Source organism: Balaenoptera borealis (assembly GCF_965194805.1).
Source record: "Balaenoptera borealis genome assembly, contig: HAP1_SCAFFOLD_586, whole genome shotgun sequence".
NCBI classification, from domain to species: Eukaryota; Metazoa; Chordata; class Mammalia; order Artiodactyla; family Balaenopteridae; genus Balaenoptera; species Balaenoptera borealis.
Genome location: NW_028123613.1, coordinates 457,200 through 483,321, shown reverse-complemented (window position 1 = coordinate 483,321; position 26,122 = coordinate 457,200). Strand labels below are relative to the sequence as shown.

At 54.5% G+C, this 26,122-nt stretch overlaps 2 protein-coding genes across 2 annotated transcripts; both read right to left on the bottom strand.

Annotated features, from left to right (window-relative positions):
* Positions 1-277: 277 nt before the first annotated feature.
* LOC309621530 (double homeobox protein 4-like protein 4) lies at positions 278-5,508 on the bottom strand (the record flags this gene model as incomplete). The annotated part of the gene is made up of 5 exons (XM_082408970.1): positions 278-967; positions 1,478-1,632; positions 2,040-2,160; positions 3,571-3,725; positions 5,466-5,508. The coding sequence occupies 5 exons, from the start codon at positions 5,506-5,508 to the stop codon at positions 278-280; spliced, it is 1,164 nt and encodes a 387-aa protein (XP_082265096.1).
* Positions 5,509-8,724: 3,216 nt separating this feature from the next.
* Positions 8,725-13,802, bottom strand: LOC309621529 (uncharacterized protein; the record flags this gene model as incomplete). The annotated part of the gene is made up of 5 exons (XM_082408969.1): positions 8,725-9,974; positions 10,334-10,454; positions 11,592-12,119; positions 12,912-12,979; positions 13,760-13,802. The coding sequence occupies 5 exons, from the start codon at positions 13,800-13,802 to the stop codon at positions 9,616-9,618; spliced, it is 1,119 nt and encodes a 372-aa protein (XP_082265095.1). The 3' UTR covers positions 8,725-9,615.
* Between the last annotated feature and the right edge of the window lie 12,320 nt (positions 13,803-26,122).

Below are 26,122 nucleotides of genomic sequence, written 5' to 3'. Positions count from 1 at the left end.
AGCCTTGGGTCCTCCTCGTTGTCATTGGAAGGCTAGAATTCCTTGAGGCTTCAGAGGTGGTGTCCCTCCTGGTGCCCATGCTTCCTGACAGTCCGTGTGGAGCATGGCATTGCTCGTAGACACAACGCAGTTGCGGTCCACAGTCTTCTTGCCTTGGTCGCCCTGCCAGACACTATCATGAGCGTTGCTTGTTCCTTCTCCTTTCTCTCGCCCGTGGCTCTGCCTCCCAGGAAAGGAGGCTTGAACGGGGCTCGGGGGAAGGTCTTCCTACCTCCCCCTAAGCCTGTGGCACTGGGGAGCCTGGCAGCATGTCGAGCAAGGCCTGGAATTCTTCCTCGCTGAGGGGGGCTTCCAGGGTTGCGGCAAGTTCCTCTTCCTCTGCGACCGCATTCGGAAATGGGCCTGCCTTGTCCAGAATGTCCGCGTCTGACAAGAGTTCGTCCAGGAGGCTTGAGGAGCCTGGAAGCGCTGAGTGCTGGGGCTGTTGCTCCAGCTGGGGAGATGTCTCTTCACTTGAGGTTGGCTGCTGCGGCCAGAAGTGTGTCTCTGGCGGTGCAGGCGGCACGATGGCCCCCTGGGCAGGCTGCCCACTGGCGATGACAGCATGTGTCCCTTCGCCCCACGGAACTGTGGCCGGAAGAGGCTGCGGGTTCTGGCATCCCTGAAGTGCTGCCAGGCTGGGCTGGACCACGATGAACATCAACGGGTGGCCCACACAGCACCCAGAGGCAGCCCCTGGCACAAGAAAGGTGGGGGAGAAAACAGGAGTGGCCGCAGCAAAGGATTGCGTGCTCTCAGGTGCATGAGAGGGAGGATAACGATGAGAGCTGCTATGGACAGTGGGCGGGGGGCTTTGGTCCGACAGGGCAGTCACGGCTGATGTGGCATCTGGTCCTTCGGCCAGGGCATTCACAGGCCCACTAGCGCTCTGCTTCGGGTGCCGAGCTCTTCGGTTCTGGAACCATATCTAGGGAACCATATGGGGAGACAGGAACATTAGCAGCGCGACAGTCCAGATCTACTTGCCCCCGCCCCATCCCCGGCCGGCCCCGCCCCGGCCCGCCCTGCCCTGCCCTGCCCAGCCCTCGAATCTGTCAGGTCCATGGCAATTACTGGTGGGCCTCATCTAAGGGCCATTTTACCTAGAGCTTTCGCCTTGGCTCTTGAAAATGCGGGAGGACGTCAGGGCAGCACAGGACCCACCCCACCCCTCCCCACCCCTGGCTTTGAGGAGAGCCGTCATTGACCGGCTACAACCTCAGGCCCCTCCCTGGCTGCCCAGGACTTCCATTGCCCTCTCCTCTTCCGGAAAGGGATGCCTTCAGATCAGCCCCCTTAGTGTATTCGTAGGACGAAGGGAACCTCCTCCCAATCCCCCCTCGCCAAGCCTACCTATATCCAGCAGCAACCCGTCACAAGGTTTAACACTCCTTCCTCGTGGGAGAAGCCAAGTCCCACCCACTGGTGGAGAACTTACCTGGATTCGAGGTTCGGGAATTCCTGTCTGGTGAGCCAATTCTTCCCTGGCAGCAATAGATGGAAATCGATCCCTCTCAAAGGCTTGCACAAGGACCCTTGTTTGAGAAGGAGAGATGAAAGTCCTCTTTCGCCTGGCCTCTCTTCCCAAGCTTTCTGAAGAAGAACACACAGAGAAGAGAGGACATTCAGGCCAATTGCAGCACATTCACGGCAGATACAGTGTGTGGTATGTAGGAAGTGGTATGTCATAGATCAAGATCGATACATCGATACATCTTATTCAGTGCTATGTGAAAATGCCCCATGTGATGGAAGAAGGGATTTCTGCACATCCGGGCAGGTTCCAGACCCGAAGATTCCAAGCCTTCCTGGCCATGCATCTCCCCACCCTCCAACAGGGCCATGATGCTCCTGTGTGGAACAGGAATGGGGCAAGAAGCCAAGATATCATGGTTTCCTCTCTGAAGCGTTCCTGGCCTCCCACGGTCATCCACGTTCAGAGATGATTGTGTCTCAAGGAGATGCTCTGGGGAAATGCCTTTGGATTGCTGGGTACTTACCTCGAGTCAAAGCCTGAGGTGGTGGCGGCCGCAGCGGCTGCGACTGCCCTCCTTTGAAGGCATGCTCCGACAGCAATCGGCTCTGCTTTAGGCGTCTTCTTCGTTGGTTTTGAAACCAAACCTGGGTGCAAAGAAAGAAAGCCTTGTCATTCAATGCTCATGCACGTACTTCCAAGATCGATTGCAGGGATGCACCATAGCACAAACGCACAAATGCGCCAGCCAGCCAGCCAGCCAGCAACAAGCCGACTAATGGAGACCCAGTATGGCCCCTCTGCCCCCAGTGGAAATATTTACGAGTCAAAGGGACTGAACTCTCACTGGCAGGTAGAATGTAGACTCCCGCTTTCACCTCTGAAGAAGTGCCCCAGATTCCAGAATACACAATCTGTGTCCGTGAAAATAATCCTTCCTCTTCGAGTCACCTTCCTGGTGTCCAGAGTAACGACTTGTGACACAGGAGGAGACAATGCTTGCTTTCCCACAGTCAGAATGGGATGGATAGCTACCTCTCCCTCACACTCTCACCCGCCCCACCCCTCCTCATCAAAACTACCAGTTTCTCTGTGGGTCTTTTGGTCTCCGTCTACGATACTCCGCATCTACCTGTTGACATCTGTCTCTGTTGCCACCCGCCCGCCTGCCCACCTGCCTGCCTGCCTTCCCCTCTCTCTGTCTCTGTCCCAGGCTCTCAGGCTCAATCTCCTTTCCCTCATTTGCTCTCTTTGCCTCCACTTTGGCACGGTCCATGCCCGATTCAAGGTTCCCTGCCTCTCTTATGTCCCCACAGGCGGTACTGTCTCATAACACGCAATCATATCCATTAGCAAGTGCCCCCATGAAAACCACACTTCCCATGCTGCCTGGGAACTACTCATTGACAGTCACTTCTCAGGGACTACATGCCTCCATCACTCTTAGGTCAGGAGACTCTTATGTACCCGCTCCCCATCTTCAGAATATGTGTCCTTGTCTTCAACAGTGAAGCCGTGTGCATGCTACCTCATTCCCCGAGGCCGAACCGCAGTGTGGACCTGTGCTTGTGTGCGTGTGTGTGTGCATGTTTTCAGAAGTTTCTGACGGTGGTGTGTGGAAAATGTGACACCCTGAGAAAACGTGTTCGTAGGGAAAGCCAATCAGTCTTTGGCGACGCTTTGTAAGGTGGCAGGCGAGGTGTTCCTACCTTTGGTGACTCCTCTCCAACCTGCCCAGAGAGGGAAGTCTTCAGCACGGCTAGTTCCTCGGAGGCCAGCCATCAAGGGAACACCTCCCTGGCACCACCAGGCCCTCCTGCTTCCTTGGCCCCTCGCCCTTTATTCTTGACCACCCATTTGAATGGACCTCTCGCCACACAGCTCAGTCTGGCCACGTTTTCCAAAGGGAGCCACCTTCCTTGCCAAGATTCGAGTCCCTGCTGTCTGGAGCACCCAGAAGAGGAAGCCCCAAGGGCAAGGACTCCAGCTGGCGTAGGGCGACTTGCGTCTGGACATGGACCCCGAGAGGGAGAATGGATCGAGAGACTCGGACGTACCTGAATTCTGCTTTCTGGAATGCCCAGTTCTCGTGCCAGCCGTTCTCTGGTCGTTATCCCGGGGTAGGGGTTCTGTTGAAAGAGTGCTTGCAGGGTGTCCTTCTGACTCAGCCTCAGAACCAGCCTCCTCCTTCGCGATGGTCTTGAGAGTCGGCCTGTGGGAGAGAAAAGGGGGAATGTGTCAGGGGCGAATCCATGGAGGTGCAAACCAACGGTACCGGCACAGCGCTGGTCCTTGTGCCACGTGAAAAATCTCTAAGCCAGGGGAAGACTCTGCATTTGGAACAACCGTGGGCACACCCTGAAAGCCACGCTGAGTGGGACCCTGTGGGCTCAAGCTAAGCTGAGGGTCAAGGCTATGGGGATCCCCCCACCACTCGCCAAGGATCCACAGGGCGCCATGCAAGCAGAAGGGGAAAGCCCTAGAAAAACAGGCTAACGTGACCAAAATGGGTGGAAGGATTGCCCACCTGTGGAGGCCTCAGAAAGTCTTGATGGCTCCTACCAGATTTACCTTGAACTCTATGCTAACGGAAGGAGCCCGGCCCGGCTTCTGGCCTGTCATACGTACAGGGCACATCCGCTTTCAGTATTTGAAAGGAAACGAGACGAAAGCCAATCGAAGCCAGACAAACACACAAGCCAACCCCCAACACAGAACGCACTAGGAGATTGTTAAGAAGACCCACATTTTTGAGATAAGGACCAACGTGGGGCCCCATCTGATGGCGCCCGCCCACCCACATACCCACAACAGCCCAGTATTCTTCGGAAGATGAGTTTCCCTTTCCAGGCACCAAGGTCTTGCTGACTCGCCGTGTGTGTGTGCTATTGTTTCAGTTGGGCAGCCTTGAAGGGCTGCCCCCATCCCTGTCCTATTTGAGGTTGCGTCTTTCTGGCGGCAAGGGAATAGATGCGTGTTTGTTTCCTGCCTTCTAAGGCGGGAGCCGGGCGTGACGGCCAGGGTGGATGTGGTTTCAGGCACGTCCTGCACATCCTTGAGATTTGAGTTTTCTGAACTCTCTCCAACTCTAGGACAACACCAACCCTTCTGCAAGGGCCACCCGCTCTAGCATCTGGCAGCTGGTGACGTAGAGTCGTCTCCAGGTCTCGCGCTGGAAGGAGACAAGGCAAGGCAAGGGTTTCGGACCCCCAACGGTGACTTCCTTTAAAAGCGCCCTTCCTTCCTGACAGCTCCAAGGAAAATCTTTGGAAAGCACTCAAGGAACGAACGTGTCACACTGCGGATTTTGCCTTTCCAGAGGCTCCTGCACTGGCTACCTTGGAGTCCAATGAGAGACAGTTCGAGTACTCCGGGAATCTCTGTTTCCCAGGCTCTAGCTTTCAGTTGTGCTCAAAGAAAAACTCTCTTTTTCTTCTATTCTTAATACATACTGGATGTGGATTCTTTCCCTGGCGACCATGGAAGATAAACCAGTTCAAATGGAACACGAGACCAAAGAGAGCAAATCCGTAACAAGAGCAAGAATAGAACATGGGAAACCAACTCAAAATCCCAAACACGGTCAACTGGAAAAGAGTGTCAGTTTGGTTGGGAACGTTTTCAAACACTCGTGTTCCGTTCAGTGCAACCACAGGCTGGGATTTTTGGTAGAGAAGCCATTGTCAGGCAACAGGCCTACCTACTTCCATGTCGATTTCAAGAAGGAAAACAAACGAACCATCAAACCAGAAATATGTACGTGAATTGCCCAAACCAAGGTGCATCCTTTTGCCCAACTGATTCCAGAAACATGTCCCAGCATATCTGTCCGTGCCAATTAGTGGTCATAGGGAAACTTCAACCTTCGTGGTGATCAACCCTTGGGGTGGGGAGGTGCATGAGTGTATTTGGAGGACCCAACCCCAGAGCCCAGATGCTGAGGGCAACGTACCTGTGGAGGTGCTGTATGTGCCGGACGAGCTGGACGAATCCATGGTGGGAGACCCACACGGATGGCACGGAAGCTGCTGGCCAACTGCTCAGTGCTGAGAAGCTCAGGATTTATAATGGATGAGGATGCCCCGCCCCTATTTATGTAAATAGCCGCAGATGGTGGGGAACCCTTCCTTGCAAATTGAGAACCTGGAAGGAATCCCGTGAGGCAAGTGGGCGTTGGAATGGAAGGCCTGTTCGGAGGCTCCCAGGTCTCTTTGAAGCTGCCGCCCTCGTCATCCTTTCCCAGAATGCTTGGGGTCCAGTGCTCTCTCGTTTTCACACCTTTTCACATTCCACACATACTTTTGCTCTCCGTGGAATTCCCCAACTCTGAATCCCTCACGCTTAGCTGTGTCACTGTACTTTCCAAAATGGAGAGAGAACCTGGAGCCTAGCTTTCCTCGAGTACGTTTCCCACTTCGTTCATCACCACCAGGACGTCATTGCCTCCCACTCTTAAAGCATTTCCTTGGCTGGGGTTTGAGTTCCCGATAATTCACACACTAAGCTTGACTGCTTATCTAGGGTCTACCCATGGTCCTCAACAGTTCGGGACTTTTTCAGAGGTACCCTGAAACCCACCCCCTTGCTCACATGCCATGGAGAGACCAGAGAAAGGGGCAGGCCACACGTGTAGGTTTCACAAGCCAAGGAACTTAATTTCAGTGCTTGTCCTTGGCGTCCACAAGACGAAGTCGGGTTCACTTTCACTGGTCAACTGGCATCTGGAAGAAGGAGAAGAGAGGAAGAAGAAGAGGAGGAGGAGGAGGAGGAAGAAGAAGAAGAGGCGGAAGAAGGAGAGGGATATGAAGCAAGTTATATGATGGATGATGACACAGCTTGGTTTGAAAGGAGTGCTTTGGATTCCAAATACAACCATCCCAACATTTTCGGGGCGTTTGCGCTGCAGAGAATTGAAAACTTAGAAGCAAACAAACAAAACAACCACACAGAAACACAGAACCATCTCTAATGTGTTCTTTTGCCACCACGTGGATTAACATGAGGACAGTGAGCTTATTTAGAAACAGTGGGGAATTGGAGTAATTACACCACTAATTCGTGAAAATATGGCTGGGGCGTGTGTGTTTGTGTGATCTGTGTGTTTGATTTTCTGCACCCACCCACTAAGGGCAGTTGTCGGGTGGTCCCCGTGGACGGATGCCACCGGAGCTAGTAGGAGTCTGCAAGTCCCAGGAGGCCCAGGAGGATGTCCTGAGGAGGTGCAGGTCCTGGTCCCTTGTCCTCAAGTGCCAGAGATCAGAGTGGGGGGCGTGACCATCTTGTTGGATCAGGGTGGTTTTTCCCGAGAAGGTGGAAGTTTTGGCTGAGATAATCACGGAAACATGGGATTTGCTGGCTCCTCCCAGAAGGCACGGGCTTCCAGACTTGGACCGGCTCCCTCCTGGACAATCCAGGTGGGGTAAGCTTGCTTGGGAGAGTAGAAGCTTTGATCAGCATGGCAGCCAGGACATCCTGAGAGCCCGCAGGTGTGTTTATGCACAGTCCACCAGTGGCCTCCCTGTGGATGTTCCGCTGCCCGTCCCTGGGCTCCGAGATTTCGCTGGAGCAGCCAGCATTGAACCCCCAAGATGGTAAAGCCACAGCTCCTAGCTCTAGCTAGCGTCTGTGCAAGTCCTGCCACCCACAAGGATCTCAGTGTTTCCCGGCACACTGTGACCCAGTGTTCCTCCCGCCCTCTTGAAAGCACCATCTTTTCCATAAGCTGTCTCTTACCGCATCTCCAGTCATACTTGTCCTGACGCTACCGTGGCCAGATTCTTTTCCCAGAAGCCCTATGCCACCTGTGTGGCCCTTGAAACTGACGTTTCCTTTCTGCCCAAGGGAAAGAAGGAGAGAGAGAGAGAGAGGAAGAGAGAGACAGAGAGGGAGAGAGACAGAGAGAGAGAGAGACAGAGAGAGAGGGCTGTATATTGCTCTAGAGCTCCGGAGAAAGGGGAGCCTAAGACAGAGGAGTGACTGGGAGGGAGCTGAGGACTAGATGTGTCTGCAGAGATATACACACTATAGAGCTAGAGACCCGGATGCAGTTGTAGCTAGAGACTCAGATACATCGGTGTACACACATTCAAGTGGCAACTCTCAGATTATTTTCCTACTTCGTGCCGCTGACACACCCATGCTGGACATGGGGAGCACGGATTGAGCCAATCGAGAATCACTCAACACAGAGTGTACGAGGCACATGTGTTGGAAAATATTTTTGAAAGAAGCAGTGGAAGGGATCACCTGCCACGACGTTACGATGCCACAGGCATTTGGTTTTTCAGTTCCTTTGTGCATCGCTTTAGTTGTAACCCGGCTTATCTTTTGAGAGGTGTGCGCGTGTAGTGTGTGGCCGTAGACAGACAATGAGAGAGAGAGAGGGACGGAGAGAGATTATTTGCCTGCATAATAAACTGGGCACAGTTGTTACTATGAACTCTGGCAATGAAAGTGTTTGCACAGTTCTGTCCTTGTGTGCAAAGGGCGATACCCTTAGGAACCCTTCCACACCATGCACCCAGAAACCAAGTGAAGGTTGTCACTGAGAGACTGTTTTCTTGATTCCACTAGGGTGTGTTTGTGGCTACAAGCTACGGGACTAGACAGGGGCGTCTGGACCACCTTCCCATGCTGTCCCAGGCCAAGGGAGGGATTTCACCTCCCCGAGGAAATGCGGGAGAATACAAAGCGACCAAAGCACAACGAAGAACTTGAACTGAGTGCCAAGATTTATTGATTGGATCAATGGAATGTCACATACAACGGGGAAATCCAGTTCAGCCTTGGGTCCTCCTCGTTGTCATTGGAAGGCTAGAATTCCTTGAGGCTTCAGAGGTGGTGTCCCTCCTGGTGCCCATGCTTCCTGACAGTCCGTGTGGAGCATGGCATTGCTCGTAGACACAACGCAGTTGCGGTCCACAGTCTTCTTGCCTTGGTCGCCCTGCCAGACACTATCATGAGCGTTGCTTGTTCCTTCTCCTTTCTCTCGCCCGTGGCTCTGCCTCCCAGGAAAGGAGGCTTGAACGGGGCTCGGGGGAAGGTCTTCCTACCTCCCCCTAAGCCTGTGGCACTGGGGAGCCTGGCAGCATGTCGAGCAAGGCCTGGAATTCTTCCTCGCTGAGGGGGGCTTCCAGGGTTGCGGCAAGTTCCTCTTCCTCTGCGACCGCATTCGGAAATGGGCCTGCCTTGTTCAGAATGTCCGCGTCTGACAAGAGTTCGTCCAGGAGGCTTGAGGAGCCTGGAAGCGCTGAGTGCTGGGGCTGTTGCTCCAGCTGGGGAGATGTCTCTTCACTTGAGGTTGGCTGCTGCGGCCAGAAGTGTGTCTCTGGCGGTGCAGGCGGCACGATGGCCCCCTGGGCAGGCTGCCCACTGGCGATGACAGCATGTGTCCCTTCGCCCCACGGAACTGTGGCCGGAAGAGGCTGCGGGTTCTGGCATCCCTGAAGTGCTGCCAGGCTGGGCTGGACCACGATGAACATCAACGGGTGGCCCACACAGCACCCAGAGGCAGCCCCTGGCACAAGAAAGGTGGGGGAGAAAACAGGAGTGGCCGCAGCAAAGGATTGCGTGCTCTCAGGTGCATGAGAGGGAGGATAACGATGAGAGCTGCTATGGACAGTGGGCGGGGGGCTTTGGTCCGACAGGGCAGTCACGGCTGATGTGGCATCTGGTCCTTCGGCCAGGGCATTCACAGGCCCACTAGCGCTCTGCTTCGGGTGCCGAGCTCTTCGGTTCTGGAACCATATCTAGGGAACCATATGGGGAGACAGGAACATTAGCAGCGCGACAGTCCAGATCTACTTGCCCCCGCCCCATCCCCGGCCGGCCCCGCCCCGGCCCGCCCTGCCCTGCCCTGCCCAGCCCTCGAATCTGTCAGGTCCATGGCAATTACTGGTGGGCCTCATCTAAGGGCCATTTTACCTAGAGCTTTCGCCTTGGCTCTTGAAAATGCGGGAGGACGTCAGGGCAGCACAGGACCCACCCCACCCCTCCCCACCCCTGGCTTTGAGGAGAGCCGTCATTGACCGGCTACAACCTCAGGCCCCTCCCTGGCTGCCCAGGACTTCCATTGCCCTCTCCTCTTCCGGAAAGGGATGCCTTCAGATCAGCCCCCTTAGTGTATTCGTAGGACGAAGGGAACCTCCTCCCAATCCCCCCTCGCCAAGCCTACCTATATCCAGCAGCAACCCGTCACAAGGTTTAACACTCCTTCCTCGTGGGAGAAGCCAAGTCCCACCCACTGGTGGAGAACTTACCTGGATTCGAGGTTCGGGAATTCCTGTCTGGTGAGCCAATTCTTCCCTGGCAGCAATAGATGGAAATCGATCCCTCTCAAAGGCTTGCACAAGGACCCTTGTTTGAGAAGGAGAGATGAAAGTCCTCTTTCGCCTGGCCTCTCTTCCCAAGCTTTCTGAAGAAGAACACACAGAGAAGAGAGGACATTCAGGCCAATTGCAGCACATTCACGGCAGATACAGTGTGTGGTATGTAGGAAGTGGTATGTCATAGATCAAGATCGATACATCGATACATCTTATTCAGTGCTATGTGAAAATGCCCCATGTGATGGAAGAAGGGATTTCTGCACATCCGGGCAGGTTCCAGACCCGAAGATTCCAAGCCTTCCTGGCCATGCATCTCCCCACCCTCCAACAGGGCCATGATGCTCCTGTGTGGAACAGGAATGGGGCAAGAAGCCAAGATATCATGGTTTCCTCTCTGAAGCGTTCCTGGCCTCCCACGGTCATCCACGTTCAGAGATGATTGTGTCTCAAGGAGATGCTCTGGGGAAATGCCTTTGGATTGCTGGGTACTTACCTCGAGTCAAAGCCTGAGGTGGTGGCGGCCGCAGCGGCTGCGACTGCCCTCCTTTGAAGGCATGCTCCGACAGCAATCGGCTCTGCTTTAGGCGTCTTCTTCGTTGGTTTTGAAACCAAACCTGGGTGCAAAGAAAGAAAGCCTTGTCATTCAATGCTCATGCACGTACTTCCAAGATCGATTGCAGGGATGCACCATAGCACAAACGCACAAATGCGCCAGCCAGCCAGCCAGCCAGCAACAAGCCGACTAATGGAGACCCAGTATGGCCCCTCTGCCCCCAGTGGAAATATTTACGAGTCAAAGGGACTGAACTCTCACTGGCAGGTAGAATGTAGACTCCCGCTTTCACCTCTGAAGAAGTGCCCCAGATTCCAGAATACACAATCTGTGTCCGTGAAAATAATCCTTCCTCTTCGAGTCACCTTCCTGGTGTCCAGAGTAACGACTTGTGACACAGGAGGAGACAATGCTTGCTTTCCCACAGTCAGAATGGGATGGATAGCTACCTCTCCCTCACACTCTCACCCGCCCCACCCCTCCTCATCAAAACTACCAGTTTCTCTGTGGGTCTTTTGGTCTCCGTCTACGATACTCCGCATCTACCTGTTGACATCTGTCTCTGTTGCCACCCGCCCGCCTGCCCACCTGCCTGCCTGCCTTCCCCTCTCTCTGTCTCTGTCCCAGGCTCTCAGGCTCAATCTCCTTTCCCTCATTTGCTCTCTTTGCCTCCACTTTGGCACGGTCCATGCCCGATTCAAGGTTCCCTGCCTCTCTTATGTCCCCACAGGCGGTACTGTCTCATAACACGCAATCATATCCATTAGCAAGTGCCCCCATGAAAACCACACTTCCCATGCTGCCTGGGAACTACTCATTGACAGTCACTTCTCAGGGACTACATGCCTCCATCACTCTTAGGTCAGGAGACTCTTATGTACCCGCTCCCCATCTTCAGAATATGTGTCCTTGTCTTCAACAGTGAAGCCGTGTGCATGCTACCTCATTCCCCGAGGCCGAACCGCAGTGTGGACCTGTGCTTGTGTGCGTGTGTGTGTGCATGTTTTCAGAAGTTTCTGACGGTGGTGTGTGGAAAATGTGACACCCTGAGAAAACGTGTTCGTAGGGAAAGCCAATCAGTCTTTGGCGACGCTTTGTAAGGTGGCAGGCGAGGTGTTCCTACCTTTGGTGACTCCTCTCCAACCTGCCCAGAGAGGGAAGTCTTCAGCACGGCTAGTTCCTCGGAGGCCAGCCATCAAGGGAACACCTCCCTGGCACCACCAGGCCCTCCTGCTTCCTTGGCCCCTCGCCCTTTATTCTTGACCACCCATTTGAATGGACCTCTCGCCACACAGCTCAGTCTGGCCACGTTTTCCAAAGGGAGCCACCTTCCTTGCCAAGATTCGAGTCCCTGCTGTCTGGAGCACCCAGAAGAGGAAGCCCCAAGGGCAAGGACTCCAGCTGGCGTAGGGCGACTTGCGTCTGGACATGGACCCCGAGAGGGAGAATGGATCGAGAGACTCGGACGTACCTGAATTCTGCTTTCTGGAATGCCCAGTTCTCGTGCCAGCCGTTCTCTGGTCGTTATCCCGGGGTAGGGGTTCTGTTGAAAGAGTGCTTGCAGGGTGTCCTTCTGACTCAGCCTCAGAACCAGCCTCCTCCTTCGCGATGGTCTTGAGAGTCGGCCTGTGGGAGAGAAAAGGGGGAATGTGTCAGGGGCGAATCCATGGAGGTGCAAACCAACGGTACCGGCACAGCGCTGGTCCTTGTGCCACGTGAAAAATCTCTAAGCCAGGGGAAGACTCTGCATTTGGAACAACCGTGGGCACACCCTGAAAGCCACGCTGAGTGGGACCCTGTGGGCTCAAGCTAAGCTGAGGGTCAAGGCTATGGGGATCCCCCCACCACTCGCCAAGGATCCACAGGGCGCCATGCAAGCAGAAGGGGAAAGCCCTAGAAAAACAGGCTAACGTGACCAAAATGGGTGGAAGGATTGCCCACCTGTGGAGGCCTCAGAAAGTCTTGATGGCTCCTACCAGATTTACCTTGAACTCTATGCTAACGGAAGGAGCCCGGCCCGGCTTCTGGCCTGTCATACGTACAGGGCACATCCGCTTTCAGTATTTGAAAGGAAACGAGACGAAAGCCAATCGAAGCCAGACAAACACACAAGCCAACCCCCAACACAGAACGCACTAGGAGATTGTTAAGAAGACCCACATTTTTGAGATAAGGACCAACGTGGGGCCCCATCTGATGGCGCCCGCCCACCCACATACCCACAACAGCCCAGTATTCTTCGGAAGATGAGTTTCCCTTTCCAGGCACCAAGGTCTTGCTGACTCGCCGTGTGTGTGTGCTATTGTTTCAGTTGGGCAGCCTTGAAGGGCTGCCCCCATCCCTGTCCTATTTGAGGTTGCGTCTTTCTGGCGGCAAGGGAATAGATGCGTGTTTGTTTCCTGCCTTCTAAGGCGGGAGCCGGGCGTGACGGCCAGGGTGGATGTGGTTTCAGGCACGTCCTGCACATCCTTGAGATTTGAGTTTTCTGAACTCTCTCCAACTCTAGGACAACACCAACCCTTCTGCAAGGGCCACCCGCTCTAGCATCTGGCAGCTGGTGACGTAGAGTCGTCTCCAGGTCTCGCGCTGGAAGGAGACAAGGCAAGGCAAGGGTTTCGGACCCCCAACGGTGACTTCCTTTAAAAGCGCCCTTCCTTCCTGACAGCTCCAAGGAAAATCTTTGGAAAGCACTCAAGGAACGAACGTGTCACACTGCGGATTTTGCCTTTCCAGAGGCTCCTGCACTGGCTACCTTGGAGTCCAATGAGAGACAGTTCGAGTACTCCGGGAATCTCTGTTTCCCAGGCTCTAGCTTTCAGTTGTGCTCAAAGAAAAACTCTCTTTTTCTTCTATTCTTAATACATACTGGATGTGGATTCTTTCCCTGGCGACCATGGAAGATAAACCAGTTCAAATGGAACACGAGACCAAAGAGAGCAAATCCGTAACAAGAGCAAGAATAGAACATGGGAAACCAACTCAAAATCCCAAACACGGTCAACTGGAAAAGAGTGTCAGTTTGGTTGGGAACGTTTTCAAACACTCGTGTTCCGTTCAGTGCAACCACAGGCTGGGATTTTTGGTAGAGAAGCCATTGTCAGGCAACAGGCCTACCTACTTCCATGTCGATTTCAAGAAGGAAAACAAACGAACCATCAAACCAGAAATATGTACGTGAATTGCCCAAACCAAGGTGCATCCTTTTGCCCAACTGATTCCAGAAACATGTCCCAGCATATCTGTCCGTGCCAATTAGTGGTCATAGGGAAACTTCAACCTTCGTGGTGATCAACCCTTGGGGTGGGGAGGTGCATGAGTGTATTTGGAGGACCCAACCCCAGAGCCCAGATGCTGAGGGCAACGTACCTGTGGAGGTGCTGTATGTGCCGGACGAGCTGGACGAATCCATGGTGGGAGACCCACACGGATGGCACGGAAGCTGCTGGCCAACTGCTCAGTGCTGAGAAGCTCAGGATTTATAATGGATGAGGATGCCCCGCCCCTATTTATGTAAATAGCCGCAGATGGTGGGGAACCCTTCCTTGCAAATTGAGAACCTGGAAGGAATCCCGTGAGGCAAGTGGGCGTTGGAATGGAAGGCCTGTTCGGAGGCTCCCAGGTCTCTTTGAAGCTGCCGCCCTCGTCATCCTTTCCCAGAATGCTTGGGGTCCAGTGCTCTCTCGTTTTCACACCTTTTCACATTCCACACATACTTTTGCTCTCCGTGGAATTCCCCAACTCTGAATCCCTCACGCTTAGCTGTGTCACTGTACTTTCCAAAATGGAGAGAGAACCTGGAGCCTAGCTTTCCTCGAGTACGTTTCCCACTTCGTTCATCACCACCAGGACGTCATTGCCTCCCACTCTTAAAGCATTTCCTTGGCTGGGGTTTGAGTTCCCGATAATTCACACACTAAGCTTGACTGCTTATCTAGGGTCTACCCATGGTCCTCAACAGTTCGGGACTTTTTCAGAGGTACCCTGAAACCCACCCCCTTGCTCACATGCCATGGAGAGACCAGAGAAAGGGGCAGGCCACACGTGTAGGTTTCACAAGCCAAGGAACTTAATTTCAGTGCTTGTCCTTGGCGTCCACAAGACGAAGTCGGGTTCACTTTCACTGGTCAACTGGCATCTGGAAGAAGGAGAAGAGAGGAAGAAGAAGAGGAGGAGGAGGAGGAGGAAGAAGAAGAAGAGGCGGAAGAAGGAGAGGGATATGAAGCAAGTTATATGATGGATGATGACACAGCTTGGTTTGAAAGGAGTGCTTTGGATTCCAAATACAACCATCCCAACATTTTCGGGGCGTTTGCGCTGCAGAGAATTGAAAACTTAGAAGCAAACAAACAAAACAACCACACAGAAACACAGAACCATCTCTAATATGTTCTTTTGCCACCACGTGGATTAACATGAGGACAGTGAGCTTATTTAGAAACAGTGGGGAATTGGAGTAATTACACCACTAATTCGTGAAAATATGGCTGGGGCGTGTGTGTTTGTGTGATCTGTGTGTTTGATTTTCTGCACCCACCCACTAAGGGCAGTTGTCGGGTGGTCCCCGTGGACGGATGCCACCGGAGCTAGTAGGAGTCTGCAAGTCCCAGGAGGCCCAGGAGGATGTCCTGAGGAGGTGCAGGTCCTGGTCCCTTGTCCTCAAGTGCCAGAGATCAGAGTGGGGGGCGTGACCATCTTGTTGGATCAGGGTGGTTTTTCCCGAGAAGGTGGAAGTTTTGGCTGAGATAATCACGGAAACATGGGATTTGCTGGCTCCTCCCAGAAGGCACGGGCTTCCAGACTTGGACCGGCTCCCTCCTGGACAATCCAGGTGGGGTAAGCTTGCTTGGGAGAGTAGAAGCTTTGATCAGCATGGCAGCCAGGACATCCTGAGAGCCCGCAGGTGTGTTTATGCACAGTCCACCAGTGGCCTCCCTGTGGATGTTCCGCTGCCCGTCCCTGGGCTCCGAGATTTCGCTGGAGCAGCCAGCATTGAACCCCCAAGATGGTAAAGCCACAGCTCCTAGCTCTAGCTAGCGTCTGTGCAAGTCCTGCCACCCACAAGGATCTCAGTGTTTCCCGGCACACTGTGACCCAGTGTTCCTCCCGCCCTCTTGAAAGCACCATCTTTTCCATAAGCTGTCTCTTACCGCATCTCCAGTCATACTTGTCCTGACGCTACCGTGGCCAGATTCTTTTCCCAGAAGCCCTATGCCACCTGTGTGGCCCTTGAAACTGACGTTTCCTTTCTGCCCAAGGGAAAGAAGGAGAGAGAGAGAGAGAGGAAGAGAGAGACAGAGAGGGAGAGAGACAGAGAGAGAGAGAGACAGAGAGAGAGGGCTGTATATTGCTCTAGAGCTCCGGAGAAAGGGGAGCCTAAGACAGAGGAGTGACTGGGAGGGAGCTGAGGACTAGATGTGTCTGCAGAGATATACACACTATAGAGCTAGAGACCCGGATGCAGTTGTAGCTAGAGACTCAGATACATCGGTGTATACACATTCAAGTGGAAACTCTCAGATTATTTTCCTACTTCGTGCCGCTAACACACCCATGCTGGACATGGGGAGCACGGATTGAGCCAATCGAGAATCACTCAACACAGAGTGTACGAGGCACATGTGTTGGAAAATATTTTTGAAAGAAGCAGTGGAAGGGATCACCTGCCACGACGTTACGATGCCACAGGCATTTGGTTTTTCAGTTCCTTTGTGCATCGCTTTAGTTGTAACCCGGCTTATCTTTTGAGAGGTGTGCGCGTGTAATGTGTGGCCGTAGACAGACAATGAGAGAGAGAGAGGGACGGAGAGAGATTATTTGCCTGCATAATAAACCGGGCACAGTTGTTACTATGAACTCTGGCAATTAAAGTGTTTGCACAGTTCTGTCCTTGTGCGCAAAGGGCGATGCCCTGAGGAACCATTCCACACCATGCACCCAGAAATCAAGTGAAGGCTGTCACTGAGAGACTGTTTTCTTGATTCCACTAGGGTGTGTTTGTGGCTACAAGCTACGGGACTAGACAGGGGCGTCTGGACCACCTTCCCATGCTGTCCCAGGCCAAGGGAGGAATTTCACCTCCCCGAGGAAACGCGGGAGAATATAAAGTGACCAAAGCGCAACCAGGAACTTGAACTGAGTGCCAAGATTTATTGATTGGATCAATGGAATGTCACATACAACGGGGAAATCCAGTTCAGCCTTGGGTCCTCCTCGTTGTCATTGGAAGGCTAGAATTCCTTGAGGCTTCAGAGGTGGTGTCCCTCCTGGTGCCCATGCTTCCTGACAGTCCGTGTGGAGCATGGCATTGCTCGTAGACACAACGCAGTTGCGGTCGACAGTCTTCTTGCCTTGGTCGCCCTGCCAGACACTATCATGAGCGTTGCTTGTTCCTTCTCCTTTCTCTCGCCCGTGGCTCTGCCTCCCAGGAAAGGAGGCTTGAACGGGGCTCGGGGGAAGGTCTTCCTACCTCCCCCTAAGCCTGTGGCACTGGGGAGCCTGGCAGCATGTCGAGCAAGGCCTGGAATTCTTCCTCGCTGAGGGGGGCTTCCAGGGTTGCGGCAAGTTCCTCTTCCTCTGCGTCCGCATTCGGAAAAGGGCCTGCCTTGTCCAGAATGTCCGCGTCTGACAAGAGTTCGTCCAGGAGGCTTGAGGAGCCTGGAAGGGCTGAGTGCTGGGGCTGTTGCTCCAGCTGGGGAGATGTCTCTTCACTTGAGGTTGGCTGCTGCGGCCAGAAGTGTGTCTCTGGCGGTGCAGGCGGCACGATGGCCCCCTGGGCAGGCTGCCCACTCGGACAGACAGGGTTCCTCTGAGCAGCTTCATGCTGTTTGGAAAGGGTAATGAGAGACTATATGAAGGACGGGCGGGTTAGGTTGTGGGCGGGCAGCGGAGAGGGTGATGCAAAAAAAAGAATCGTCCTGTCTTCTCTGCTCACCCCACACCCCCCACCCCTACGAGGTCCCCTAGAAGCCAGGAGATGATTCTAGCCAGGAAACGAGCCCATGCAGGTGGCCGTGTGGGGTGGCGGGGTGGGGGATGGGGTCACCGCTGTCTGCAGTGTCGCCCACAAGGACACCAGCCGGCTGGGGGTGCTGGCCGTATGGGCCTGGGAGTGGGAGTGTGAGAGGGTCCCGCCGATAAGCGCAGGGGTGCTGAGGACGGCCTTGAGACCGTTCTCTCTTGAGAGCCAGTGGGTGACAATAGCAAGGTGAAGGGCAAGGGTGTGTGTGCCCTCGGGATGCACGAAGGTCTCTTCCACGGGGAGGTGTGTGACAGTGACTGGCGCCGTGGAGAAACAGGCAAGACCCAGGCTCCTGTGGGCTCGGCCTTTGGCCCACCCCTTGGGTCAAGAAACCACAAGGGAGAGTGTCAGTGAGGCCATGGGTGTATCCCAGTGTGAAACCAGGTGAGTATGGGAACCCTCGAAAATATCCGGGAGCCACTGCTGGATAAAGGGGAAACGAAGGGGAGTAAAGCTCTGAGGTCTGTGAGCTGACAGGGCTTTCCGGTCTGGGACGTGCCAACTCGGGCAGAAATTTGGGGGTGGTGGGAGAGGAGCGGGGGGCCACGAGAGAGTCCCATGGGCCTGTGGGTGAGCCCAGGGGAGACCCAGTGGAAGAGATGGGGGAGGTCTGCCAGGGATTAGTGGTGCCCCGGGGGCTCGATTCAGTCCCCCACTGGGGCGAGGAGCCGGGGGCCACGGGGGAAGCCAGTGGAGACTCCGCGCAAGAGATGCTGATGGGTGAGTAGCTAAGGGCCGAGGCCGAGCCCAGGGGAGTCGCCGCGGAAGAGATCGGGGAGGTGTGCCAGGCAGCAGTGGGGCCCCGGGGGCTGGCTTCGGTCTCCCGCCATGGTCTCGGAGGGGTGTTGGGCGAGCAACCGGGGCCCACGTGTGAACCCAGGGTAGACCCCGCGGAAGAGACACTGATGGGCGAGTAGCTCAGGGCCGAGGGCGAGCCCAGGGGAGACCCCACGGAAGAGATGCTGATGGGCGAGTAGCTCAGGTCCGAGGGCGAGCCCAGGGGAGACCCTGCGGAAGAGATCGGGGAGGTGTGCCAGGCAGCAGTGGGGCCCCGGGGGCTGGCTTCGGTCTCCCGCCATGGTCTCGGAGGTGTGTTGGGCGAGCAACCGGGGCCCACGTGTGAACCCAGGGTAGACCCCGCGGAAGAGACACTGATGGGCGAGTAGCTCAGGGCCGAGGGTGAGCCCAGGGGAGACCCCGCGGAAGAGATGCTGATGGGCGAGTAACTTAAGGCCGAGGGCGAGCCCAGGGACCACCCCGCGTACGAGGTGCTTATGGGCGAGTAGCTCAGGGCAGAGGGCGAGCCTACGGGAGACCCCGCGGAAGAGATCGGGGAGGTGTGCCAGGCACCAATGGGGCTCCGGGGGCTGGCTTCGGTCTCCCGCTGGGGTCTCGGAGGAGTGTTGAGCGAGCAGCCGTGGGCCACTTGAGAGCCCAGGGGAGACCCCACGGAAGAGATGTTGATGGACGAGTAGCTCAAGGCTGAGGGCGAGCCCAGGGGAGACCCCGCCGAAGAGATCTGGGAGGTGTGGCAGGCACCAGTGTTGCCCTGGGGGCTGGCCTCTTTTTCCCGCCGGGGTCTCCGAGGGTTGGTGGGAGGCGAGTAGCTTCGGGCCGGTGGGGAATCCCTGAGGGCTGGGCATGAAGGACTAGGCGATGACGGTACGAACATGTGGTACATTATTGAGAAGCCGGGTGACAGTGAGGAAACCACGAGGGAAGAAGTTGGTGTCGAGTCCATGGAGTCTCGTGACTGTCCCCTGTGCTCTTTAGGGGGGAACGGGAAGTCGAAGTCGTGCGGTAGAGGTAGAGGTGAAGCTGGGGTGGTCGCCCTGGGAAAGGATGGAAATTCCACCTGGAGAGTCCCAAGTGAGGAGTCCCTTCCTGAGCCTGAGAGGCTGGAGGAGTCCAGACCATCGTTTGGGCTGTCAAGGCTGGGGGATCCCTCAGGGGTCGAGAAGGACATGGGCCCTGTCTCCTCAGATGCAGACATGGTGAAGAAACCTGCTGCTTTTAGGACACCCTGCCCCCTCCTCTGAAAACAGGAATGGGGGACGGGGTGGTGGGGTGTGTGTGTGTGCGGGGGTGGGGGTGAGGGGTGTCTTGTGGGGAGAGAATGCGTCCTCCACAGAGACGCAGATATGAACAAAGGAGACAGACAGAGATTTCAGGTACCAAAGCGTTCGGTCCTTCTGTCTTGGGAATGGGCTTCCAGGTCGCAGGACGCTGTCAGCACCGGGCACGCGCAGAAGTTCAGACCAACGGATCTGTCCTCCTCTGAGGCGCTGTGCACAGAGACCCGCTGGGTGAGGCTTTAAATAGCTTCGCTGGAGGTGTGGGCGGGGATTGAGAGGGGAAGAGGCGGAGCTTCACCGCTCCTTCCACCGGCCCGCCCCAGGTGTGTGAACCTCTCTCTGCCACAGAGAAAAGGACTCTCTTGATTAGAGAGTGGGCTAAAATGGTCCACAACTTGAAGGCAAAGGGTGCAGAATGGTTTTGGCTACGGATGTGGCCATGTGGGTTCAGCCGATGGGGATGGGAGTGGGAGATGTTGATAATGGGGCAGGGTAGGCTTGTGTGGAGCGGGGATCTAGAAAAGCAATCTCAGTACCACCACCCCCTCACCCCACCGCAACCTACCCCCAGCCCACCCCAGCCCACTGTGCTAACTAGTAAGGTTAAAGGGCCCCACAGACATTTTAGTGTTTGTTTTAAGAAAAAACCCGAAAAAAACCTAGAGAGAAAGTTTCATTGGGGGGGAAGTGTGCTCACGGGGTGAGAAGAGTGCTGTCTGTGTGTGTGTGTGTGTGTGTGTGCGTGTGTGTGTGTGTGTGCGTGTGTGTGTGTGTGTGTGCGTGTGTGCGTGTGCGTGTGCGTGGGTGGGTGGGTGTGCGTGTGCGTGTGTGTGTGTGTGCGTGTGTGTGTGTGTGTGCGTGGGTGGGTGGGTGTGCGTGTGCGTGTGCGTGTGTGTGTGCGTGTGCGTGCGTGTGCGTGTGCGTGTGTGTGGGTGGGTGGGTGTGGAGCGGATGTTGCTCTGGAACAGGGGAGGAAGGTACCGAAAATGCAAAACAATCGGTCGACTTTTGCAACCAAATGAAGAGTGGAAGCACTGCATGATCACCCAGCTCGGGCACAGGTCAGGGATTTCCTCCCAAAGACTTGAAAAGAGGTAGCACCTCGAAGTGATCGCAGCTCTGCCATGTACACCGCACAACTGATCGCCAAGAGTCAAGATTTGGCAACCACGTCTAGTGTCCTGGGAAAGAGGCCTGGACACCGACAAGCTGGTATGTCTGAATTATGGGTGGAGCGTGTGTATGGAAGAGAGAGGTAAAGGTAGACTGTTGTGTGAAGCCATTCTTCTATTTTAATAGTACGCCTACGTGAGACTATACAAACATGTATAGACATCCAGTAGGCCGTTCCCCCTACCCTACACAGGTCAGGAAATAAATTGAGGGGATAAGGTGAACAGCAAATGTATAGGAATCCAACCTGAAATTCAGCTCTGATTCTCCCACTGCTTATTGGGTTCTAAAAAAGGCAGGTGCTGGAAAACTCCCCTGACTTCTAAAGGCTTTAAGGTCAAGTGATCTCCCTGAGTCTTTCTCACCCTGGGAATTTTATCTCTCACCTTTTTGGCCACACCCCCCTACATCCTTACATCAAAGGATGCGACTGCAACTTGTGATGTAGTGTTTTCAAGCATTTCGGCCTTCTGCGGACATATTTTTAGCACTATATTTATTTTTGGAAAGAGCAACTTAATTTTTTTTTCTTCTGAAGTCCACAAGGTTTATCTTGGAAAAGCATACAGAACGTAATATGGAAAAGTATACAGAATGTAGTAATATTTACTATTTAATAAACATTCCTTGGGGTGTATTTCCTAGGGCCTCCCTTCTTTCCGTATATTGCTGCAAACAGCAACATCACCAAGGTCCGCGCCACACCTACTCTCCACAGAGAGCAGAGAATGCAATAGAATTGGGAAGGAAATGGAGGGGTGGGGGTGGGGTCATAATACAATGACGGGATTCCTTCATGTAATATTTTTCGTACAGGCATTGGAACCTCAAAGAGCGTATGGCCACTTCTGAAAAACAGGCTTTCCCCTGTGAGAAGAGATGAGTTCTATTCCTCCTCCACTAGACTGGTAGAAGCTTCGTGGCTGGGTATTCGAACTCTTTCATGTATTTCATCTTTTATGTGGGTGTGCGATTGATCAGGAATCCCAGTGGTGATGTCAATGTCACGTTGTCCAGTTGCTCAGCCATCTTCGTGAACTACATCGCCTGCAGAAAGATGTACCTTAATCCCTCTCTGTTTCAGAATTCCCTTGAAATATAAAGGATCTCTCCCATCACAATCTTGCATGCTCACCCAAATTCAACTCAAGAAACTCCGGGAGCAGAACACAGTGTCAGATGTGGTACTATTTCTAGAGGAAAAGACAGGCTATATACACAAGGCTTCCTATCCTTCCCAACCCGTGGATCCGGGCGTCATGAAGAATGGATTATAATGCCTAGGCAGAAGGGGCAGTTTCCCCCGTGGAAGTCCTCACATGTAAATTTTCATTTCAATTCCCCATGCTTCGGGAGGCAGAGACTCCTCTTTGGGCTCAGTGCCTTTGCACCCCGTAGGAGCACGACCTTGGCTGTAAAATGGGGGGGGGGGAGGGGCAGGCAGGGGAGAATTGCTGTAAAATAACAGATTTTAAAATATCCATCTAATAATAGCCATCATCTTTGTATGTGTATATAATAGGTATGTGGTTATGGATGTCTTACCTCTCTATCTATCTTTGTATATATACATGTACCTATCGAACTCCCTAATTTCTTTTTTCTTCATCCCCTACACTTCATGGGTTCTAGCTCACTCCCCTTTCGATAAGGTCAAATAAATTTGACATTAGTCTAAATGCCATCCCCTACTTTTCCATAGTTTCTAAGTATACGGAAATTTCCCATTCTTCAGTATCTTTGTTTCTGGCTCACAAGATAAGCCAGGAAGCAGGGAGAGAGATATCTATTATTTAGAGGGTAGGAGGCCCATAAAAAAAGAAAAATTGAAAAAACTAAAAGTAGATTGAACGTTTCATGAAAGAACTCAAATTACCAAAAAACAATTTTAAAGAGTCACAGGGCTGAATTCTGCATTCCTACTGGGAGTGTTCACAAAGGAAGTGCCCCATGAGAAATGGAGGATGACAGGATGATACCCGAAGCAACGTTGTTGGGTGTGAGTTTGTTCGTTTGATTCTTTGTTTGCTTTTGTTTTGGCTTTGTGCGAAAAAGAGAAATTCAAATACAGTTCTGTTATAGAAATGAAACTTCCAGACTACTATTCCAGCGATTCCTCTGTAAATCAAAGGGCATTTACTCCATTGCCTGAGGACAACCTCACACCTCACACCTCACTCCGTATATTGAGTATTGTTCTACTTCCCTCAGGAACAATGGGAAGAAATGTGAGTGCTGGACAAACTCCACTGGACATGGTGCAGAACCCACAGGACTGGAGAAGGAGTTCCTCGTCCCGCTGACTTTTATAGGGCTTTAAGGTCACGTGATCTCCGATCTCCTGGAGAATTTCTCATCCAAGGAACCTTATCTCTCACCTTTTTGCACACCTTAACATCAAAGAATGAGACTGCATTTTGTGTGGCAGTGTTTTTCACAACCTTTAGGCTTTGGCGGACAGCTGTATCTCTTTTTATCCGTAGGTTTATTTCTGGAAATAATCAGAAATAGTCATTTAATCAGTTTTCCATACGCGTTTTTTTTTTTCCTGAATTCCCGAACTTCATCATGGTTAATATATCCATAACGTGATATTTACTGCGGACGTCCATCGAAGTGTGTTTCATGTGGCCTCCATTACCGCAAATGGAATTGACCTTTGGGGTGCCTTCCCACCAGGTTTCTCCTCTGTCAAGTGGCTCTTCTGCTCTTGGTCGTTCACAAAGTACTCGTCGGGGTGAAAGCTGGACAGGAGGTCAGCAGGGAAATACAGACCTCGTGAGAGTGTCCCTTCTGGGGATGTTGATTGGCGGGATGCATTCTCACTAGGGGAATGGCTCGAATTCTTTCTTTCCTTCTCATGGGATTACGTCCCACTCCACGGTACTGGGGGAGGGCAGTGGAACACTCTTCATCTCACGGATGTTTTCACCGCCACATCTAGGTCGTGATGGACTCCCAGAAGGCCCTCCGTCTTGGAACTCCCTGGGTTATTCGCCATCACCAACCGAAAGCATCCTTTAGAATTCTCCAACGACCCAAGTGTGGGTGAGTTGGTGCCCCTTCCAGCCGGAACCCCTGTCCCTCTCCTTCTGAAAAGAGACAGTGTTCCTCCTAGCAGCTTCATGCTGGTTGGAAAGGGTGATGAGAGACGATGGGAAGGAAGGGCGGGCTAGGGAGTGGGGAGGCAGGGGAGAGGGTGATGGAAAAAAAAGAATCGTCCTGTCTCCACTGCTCACACCACGCCCACCACCCCTACGAGGTCCCCTAGAAGCCAGGAGATGATTCCAGCCAGGAAACAAGCCCATGCCGGTGGCCATGTGGGGTGGCGGGGTGGGGGATGTGGTCACCGCCGTCTGCAGTGTCACCCACAAGGACACCAGTAGGCTGGGGGTGCCGGCCGGATGGGCCTGGGAGTGGGAGTGTGAGAGGGTCCCGCCGATAAGCGCAGGGGTGCTGAGGACGGCCTTGAGACCGTTCTCTCTTGAGAGCCAGTGGGTGACAATAGCAAGGTGAAGGGCAAGGGTGTGTGTGCCCTCGGGATGCACGAAGGTCTCTTCCACAGGGAGGTGTGTGACAGTGACTGGCACCGTGGAGAAACAGGCAAGACCCAGACTCCTGTGGGCTCGGCCTTTGGCCCACGCCTGGGGTCAAGAAACCACAAGGGAGAGTGTCAGTGAGGCCATGGGTGTATCCCAGTGTGAAACCAGGTGAGTATGGGAACCCTCGAAAATATCCGGGAGCCACTGCTGGATAAAGGGGAAATGAAGGGGAGTAAAGCTCTGAGGTCTGTGAGCTGACAGGGCTTTCCGGTGTGGGACGAGCCGACTCGGGCAGAAATTTGGGGGTGGTGGGAGAGGAGCTGGGGGCCACGAGAGAGTCCCAGGGGGCTGTGGGTGAGCCCAGGGGAGACCCAGTGGAAGAGATGGGGGAGGTCTGCCAGGGATTAGTGGTGCCCCGGGGGCTCAATTCAGTCCCCCACTGGGGCGAGGAGCCGGGGGCCACGGGGGAAGCCAGTGGAGACTCCGCGCAAGAGATGCTGATGGGTGAGTAGCTCAGGGCCGAGGCCGAGCCCAGGGGAGTCGCCGCGGAAGAGATCGGGAGGTGTGCCAGGCAGCAGTGGGGCCCCGGGGGCTGGCTTCGGTCTCCCGCCATGGTCTCGGAGGGGTGTTGGGCGAGCAACCGGGGCCCACGTGTGAACCCAGGGTAGACCCCGCGGAAGAGACACTGATGGGCGAGTAGCTCAGGGCCGAGGGCGAGCCCAGGGGAGACCCCGCAGAAGAGATGCTGATGGGCGAGTAACTTAGGGCCGAGGGCGAGCCCAGGGGAGACCCCACGGAAGAGATGCTGATGGGCGAGTAGCTCAGGTCCGAGGGCGAGCCCAGGGGAGACCCTGCGGAAGAGATCGGGGAGGTGTGCCAGGCAGCAGTGGGGCCCCGGGGGCTGGCTTCGGTCTCCCGCCGTGGTCTCGGAGAGGTGTTGGGCGAGCAACCGGGGCCCACGTGTGAACCCAGGGTAGACCCCGCGGAAGAGACACTGATGGGCGAGTAGCTCAGGGCCGAGGGCGAGCCCAGGGGAGACCCCACGGAAGAGATGCTGATGGGCGAGTAGCTCAGGGCCGAGGGCGAGCCCAGGGGAGACCCTGCGGAAGAGATCGGGGAGGTGTGCCAGGCAGCAGTGGGGCCCCGGAGGCTGGCTTCTGTCTCCCGCCGGCGTCTCGGAGGTGTGTTGGGCGAGCAACCGGGGCCCACGGATGAACCCAGGGGAGAGCCCGCGGAAGAGATGCTGATGGGCGGGTAGCTCAGGGCCGAGGGCGAGACCACGGGAGACCCCCGGAAGAGATCGGGGAGGTGTGTCAGGCACCAGTGGGGCCCCGGGTGTGTGGTAGAGAAATGCAACGTCAATAAAGATGTTGTCAAAAGTGAAACCTGGAGGCTTCCAGGCCCACCCCCAGAATGTGACAGCAGAGGTATGGGGTCGGACAGGACCTGCGCCTCTGAAAGCCCCATGTGTCCGACCAGGTGGTCTGAGGGCACCTTGCGAAATTCTCCATGTGGCATCAGAAGCGTGGGGCGCTAGTGTGGCCAGGCCTCAGGCAGACAGGCTGGATTCCGTGGCCTTGCTGTCCTCTCTTAGGGTCTGTGGCATCGCCTCCATAGAAGGTTGTGGGTCAGCTTGAAGCCCAGTTCCCTCTTCTGCACGTTTCTTCTTTCTCTCCCAGCGGTGGTGCCGGCCGAGCTGTGCCACAGCAACCAAGGCAAAAGGGTCATGCACAGAATGACTGAGAACTTTGACCAGGTGCCATGGGCTCCTCAGAGGCAGTGACCCAGGACTGAGGTCCCAGAGCCTCCTTCTGAGTGTCGTGGCCCCGCTGCCCCTCTCACGGGAGTTGTTGTCAGGCTTGATGGTTGAAGCAGCCATGGTATCGAGATTTCACTGGTAGAAACTATTCCTTTTCTTCCC